Source organism: Xenopus tropicalis, chromosome 3, assembly GCF_000004195.4.
Source record: "Xenopus tropicalis strain Nigerian chromosome 3, UCB_Xtro_10.0, whole genome shotgun sequence".
NCBI lineage: Eukaryota > Metazoa > Chordata > Amphibia > Anura > Pipidae > Xenopus > Xenopus tropicalis.
Genome location: NC_030679.2, coordinates 59193571 through 59199570, shown reverse-complemented (window position 1 = coordinate 59199570; position 6000 = coordinate 59193571). Strand labels below are relative to the sequence as shown.

Sequence of the window (6000 nt, the reverse complement as noted above, 5' to 3'; positions counted from 1 at the left end):
GGAAAAGGTGATGTCTAGCCCAATCCTATGTCACACACATGCACGAGTGAGCTGTTGCATGTGAACCAACATGGCCTCCTGCAGTGCCCTTTAAAGGAACAGTAACACCAAATAATGAAAGTGTATAAAAGTAACTAAAATATAATGTGTTGCTGCCCTGCACTGGTAAAAGTTGTGAGTTTACTTCAGAAAGTCTACTATAATTTATATAAATAAGCTGCTATGTAGCCATGGAGGCAGCCATTCAAAGGAGAAAAGGCACATAGCAGATAACAGATAAAACACTATTGTATTCTACAGAACTTACCTGTTATCTGCTCTGTAACCTGTGCCTTTTCTCCTTTTTTCCAGCTTGAATGGCTGCCCCCGTGGCTACACAGCAGCTTATTATATAAATTATAGTAGTGTTACTGTAGCGCAAACACCAGTTTTACCAGTGCAGGGCAACAGTGCATTATATTTTATTACTTTAAAGCTCTTTCATTTTTTGGTGTTACTGTTCCTTTAATAACTAAAACCATTCTAATTCCAAACAGATATACTTTTGCAGTAAGGCAAGTGGCCCATTTTGCCTTTGAAATTTTTTGATGTACTACTAAAGCTTAATAAAATTTTGCATTCAAATAATAAGCGAGTACTGATCTATGTCTGGTTTCCACAAGCAGTTATCGAGACTACAAGATTCTGACATCAAAATTAAACCAAATGCTTGCCTCAGGACACACTTTCATGTTTCTCATTTTTTTTTTCCATGGTGTTTAGTGTTACCTTGATTCAGTTAAATATATCTAACAAAGCATGACAGGCTCTGCATTGATCCAGAGAAAACCCTTTGGTAAAGTCCTTGAAAAGCAACACTGCTGTAGACACCCTTATGTGTTGCTTTGTTTTCCGAATTCTTTTCCTACAGGAAACAAATTGATGCGTATGCTTTTCCATCTGTGCTTCACTTTATTGCTGGTTGAGAGGCATTTTGGGGAGATTAGTCACCTGCAGTAGCCACGATTAATAGCAGGAGACTAATCTCTTTGAGGGTCAACAAACTAAGGGAAATAGCCAACACCAAGCTAGCTTACAGCCAATTGCCTTCTTAGGGACATGGGAGACGGGACAATTTGTTGCCCGTGCTGGAGGAAATTTTGCACATGAAAAAAAATGTCACAAAAGTAGCTTTGCCTTAAAGTCAGTATCAGCCGGTAAAACATTCAAATAGCATAAGAGCTGGAAATTACATTTTCCAGCATTTTATGGCAATTTTGCAATTATAATGTATTAAGAGAGGAAGTAATTTCTGACACATCATTTTCTGAGCTGGAAGAGATTTAGGGGCATATTTATTATGCTGTGTAAAAAACGGCAAGAAAATTCGCCACACATTGCAAGGCTTCGCTGTGTAAAAATGGCGTAAAAACGGTGTAAAATCGGCGTAATTGTTTTACGCGTTTTTTCTTCCACCGGAAATTATAGAAAATAATGGTGTAATATCCGGCGTTCAGATGGCGATCTTTTCCATTTATTTTACACAGCTATTTATTCCGCTTTTTCTGCGAATTAGTTTTACACAGCATAATAAATACGCCCCTTAGTGTCATGGCGCTTAGGGTAAGGCACACAGGGTGCTGTATTATGTGCTTTTAAATAAAAGGTCCGCCAAATTACCTCTGCTGACTTGCATGGGAATTGCTAGTGAAAGCTCTTCCCCAGCAACAGTTGATTTGAAAAGAAAAGTCATTTTTTTAAGGCATAGATTATCCAACATGGGCTTGCAGGTGCTTCCTGTGCAAGTCAGTCATAGCTGCTATGTTTACAGACCTAAACAAAGAAAGGTAAATATTTACTACCTAAACAAACAAGAAAAAAAAAAATCTCATAACCCACACACATACATAATAAATACACTTACATTTCCAAATTGTGCTGTACAGTGACAAACAACCCTGCAAACACATTTGGATGTTTTAATTAAAAATTTCATGTGTAAAAGAAAAGGCCAACAACAATTTTTAAACTACCATTTATTTCTTCATACTGAGTTAGTTCACCAATAATTTACACAAGATGATGCCAGCAAATGCTTATTAGAACCTCAACAGCTAACCTTCTCCTGCAAGCACTGGGGATCTCTTGGGAGTTAGCTATAAGATGTCACATTATCTCTTAGTTGTGCAATTTGCAAAGTACACAGGAAAGATACATATTTGATAGTTTGATTTATGCAGTCATTTCAGTATCTGGCATAGGGGAAGCCTGGGGCTGCAATGTTCTTTCAATCTCCTAGCATGGAAGAAGTCCAAGAAACATTTGTGAGCATTCCTGTTGTGTGCTAAAGCTCCTCTTTGAAATATCCAAGTTTTGCTTGAGACATTTCTTTCCTAAGTTGCATGACCTCCCAAAACATCTGATCAACTGTAAAAGAGGAAGAAAAAAAAACTAATGGTCACGTTAAATATTCAAATACACTAGCACACAGAGGTCCATGTAGGGAGACTAATTGTGGGTCACAGCAGTAAAAACATTTGCAAGTTTTTCATCTTGGCTAGCTAAGGAATATGACATAAATGGTGTTTCGATCAGTGCAACTTGTGGCAAAGATCAAAATACCTTTTACCCATTGCAGTGCAACATGGTTAGTTGCATTTGCTTGCTTGCAGAAGCAGCAACTATCACATACAATGCTAAAGCCCTTAATAGGCAAAGATGACAAGGATTTTTTTGTTTTGCAACTGCTTATGACTTGCTGAAAAATAAAATAATAATGCACCCGTGATGAAAAATATAAGGGGATATGTATATGTGTATTATTTATAGTACACTGAGCAACTCTACATTACAAGACTTACAAGGATACAGTTTACAGCGTAATTGAGGCTTTTGTGTATTATACATATTACAGAATTAGAGAGTGAATCGGGACATTGTTGAAAGTACAAGGTGTCTACAAGTACTTTGCCCAAGTAGACAAAAAAAAAAGATAAATAAAAACTTGTTTCCATCTCAGACTGTAAAATGTTCTCTACGAATAACAAAGCAAAATCTCTGATAAAACAGAAGATTTAGATGTTAAATTACATAAAATAAAGAAACCATGGGATAAATGGAAAAGGAAATGTATTCGTAGAACACTTACCATCCTGCTGTTTTAAAAGTCCTTGATGGATGTACCGAATATATGTAAAGAAATTGCACACAGATGCAATCTAAAAAAAGCACAAAAAAAAACCCAAAAAAGCAGTTACTACAAAAATCTTGTATTTAAATGGAACCTTTCATAATAATATGAACCCTTTTTAATGTTTGAGTCACATGTTGAGACCACCATGTCTGGGATAAAAAAAATTTTTAAAAAAAATCTAGTTACTTGGTTAGGAGTGAATTTTGTTGCGTATCTAAAACATTCATTATTCAATATAGAATATGCACACCACTGTCCTCTGGACAGTATGATTTCTGGTGCTTAACTTTCCTACGTTCACCTACAGTGTGAAAAGTAAATAATTAATTAAAATGTAATTGGGATTATTTAAAAAAAAAAATAAAAAAATTCCGTACAGTTTCCATACCTGTTGGGCTAGCCCCATCAGTGGGCCCAGCCAAACATCAAGAAAATGTTGAATAGATTTGAATATATTGTTCTTAAAATTCTGCGAAAAGTACAGAAAACTGACCCTTGGGACATATCTTATACAGTGGTGTGAAAAACTATTTGCCCCCTTCCTGATTTCTTATTCTTTTGCATGTTTGTCACACAAAATGTTTCTGATCATCAAACACATTTAACTGTTAGTCAAAGATAACACAAGTAAACACAAAATGCAGTTTTTAAATGAGGGTTTTTATTATTTAGGGAGAAAAAAAATCCAAACCTACATGGCCCTGTGTGAAAAAGTAATTGCCCCCTGAACCTAATAACTGGTTGGGCCACCCTTAGCAGCAATAACTGCAATCAAGCGTTTGCGATAACTTGCAACGAGTCTTTTACAGCGCTCTGGAGGAATTTTGGCCCACTCATCTTTGCAGAATTGTTGTAATTCAGCTTTATTTGAGGGTTTTCTAGCATGAACCGCCTTTTTAAGGTCATGCCACAACATCTCAATAGGATTCAGGTCAGGACTTTGACTAGGCCACTCCAAAGTCTTTATTTTGTTTTTCTTCAGCCATTCAGAGGTGGATTTGCTGGTGTGTTTTGGGTCATTGTCCTGCTGCAGCACCCAAGATCACTTCAGCTTGAGTTGACAAACAGATGGCCGGACATTCTCCTTCAGGATTTTTTGGTAGACAGTAGAATTCATGGTTCCATCTATCACAGCAAGCTTCCAGGTCCTGAAGCAGCAAAACAACACCAGACCATCACACTACCACCACCATATTTTACTGTTGGTATGATGTTCTTTTTCTGAAATGCTGTGTTACTTTTACGCCAGATGTAACGGGACACGCACCTTCCAAAAAGTTCAACTTTTGTCTCGTCGGTCCACAAGGTATTTTCCCAAAAGTCTTGGCAATCATTGAGATGTTTTTTAGCAAAATTGAGACGAGCCTTAATGTTCTTTTTGCTTAAAAGTGGTTTGCGCCTTGGAAATCTGCCATGCAGGCCGTTTTTACCCAGTCTCTTTCTTATGGTGGAGTCGTGAACACTGACCTTAATTGAGGCAAGTGAGGCCTGCAGTTCTTTAGATGTTGTCCTGGGGTCTTTTGTGGCCTCTCGGATGAGTTGTCTCTGCGCTCTTGGGGTAATTTTGGTCGGCCGGCCACTCCTGGGAAGGTTCACCACTGTTCCATGTTTTTGCCATTTGTGGATAATGGCTCTCACTGTGGTTCGCTGGAGTCCCAAAGCTTTAGAAATGGCTTTATAACCTTTACCAGACTGATAGATCTCAATTACTTTTGTTCTCATTTGTTCCTGAATTTCTTTGGATCTTGGCATGATGTCTAGCTTTTGAGGTGCTTTTGGTCTACTTCTCTGTGTCAGGTAGCTCCTATTTAAGTGATTTCTTGATTGAAACAGGTGTGGCAGTAATCAGGCCTGGGGGTGACTACAGAAATTGATATTGAAATTGAAAATTGAAATTGATAAACCACAGTTAAGTTATTTTTTAACAAGGGGGGCAATCACTTTTTCACACAGGGCCATGTAGATTTGGAGTTTTTTTTTCTCCCTTAATAACGTAAACCTTCATTTAAAAACTGCATTTTGTGTTCAATTATGTTATCTTTGACTAATAGTTAACGGTTTTTGATGAGCAGAAACATTTAAGTGTGACAAACATGCAAAAGAATAAGAAATCAGGAAGGGGCAAATAGTTTTTCACACCACTGTATATCTCTAATCTTCTTCTAACCTAAAGAAATGTTGTACAGATATGGGATCCATTATCCACAAACCCGTTATCCAGAAAGCCCTGAATTACAGAAAGCCTGTCTGCCATAGACTCCATTTTAATCAAATAATTAACAATTTTAAAATTGATTTCCTTTTTATCTGTAGTAATAAACGAGTACCTTGTAATTGATCCCAAGATATAATTAATCCTTATTGAATGCAAAAGAATCCTGTTGGGTTTAATGTTTTATTGATTTTTTTTTTAGTAAACTTAAGGTATGAAGATCCAAATTACGGAAAGACCTCTTATCTGGAATATGCTTGGTCCTGAGCATTCTGGATAACGGGTTCTATACCTGTACTGTAACAGGGAGCTTCAATACAAGAAAGAAGAAAAATGTTCGATTAATAGATCTGGGGCAATTCCATACTCACCCTATATCTACAGCAAGGAGAAATATAATAGTAATTGCTGGAGTCTCCCAGTTTAATTCTGTGCTTACAAGACTTTGTCTGACCACTTAACGCACATTTTCTAGAAGAAAAAATAAATAGAAAGTAAATATTTAAGTACTTTTAGCATGATGTAGGCCAGAGGTTCCCAACTTTTTGTACCCATGAGCCACATTCAAATGAAGAAAGTCCAGTGTACATTGCCCCATGCTCAATGAATTCAAATT

General features: G+C 36.9%; 1 protein-coding gene across 5 annotated transcripts in view; it reads right to left on the bottom strand.

The window, feature by feature from the left end:
• Positions 1–1998: 1998 nt before the first annotated feature.
• The window catches only part of rab3ip (RAB3A interacting protein), a 29833-nt gene continuing 25831 nt past the window's right edge, over positions 1999–6000 (bottom strand). For 4 of the 5 annotated variants that reach the window (XM_012958766.2, XM_031897786.1, XM_012958764.1 and 1 more), the window contains 3 exons: positions 5756–5855; positions 3128–3197; positions 1999–2406 (listed from right to left, as the gene is read on the bottom strand). In XM_012958766.2, the coding sequence (XP_012814220.1) occupies positions 2324–2406; positions 3128–3197; positions 5756–5855 (253 nt within the window). In that variant the 3' untranslated portion in view covers positions 1999–2323. Of the gene's footprint in view, positions 2431–3127; positions 3198–5755; positions 5856–6000 lie in introns of all 5 variants that reach the window. The other variant, NM_203799.1, reaches the window with a different exon arrangement.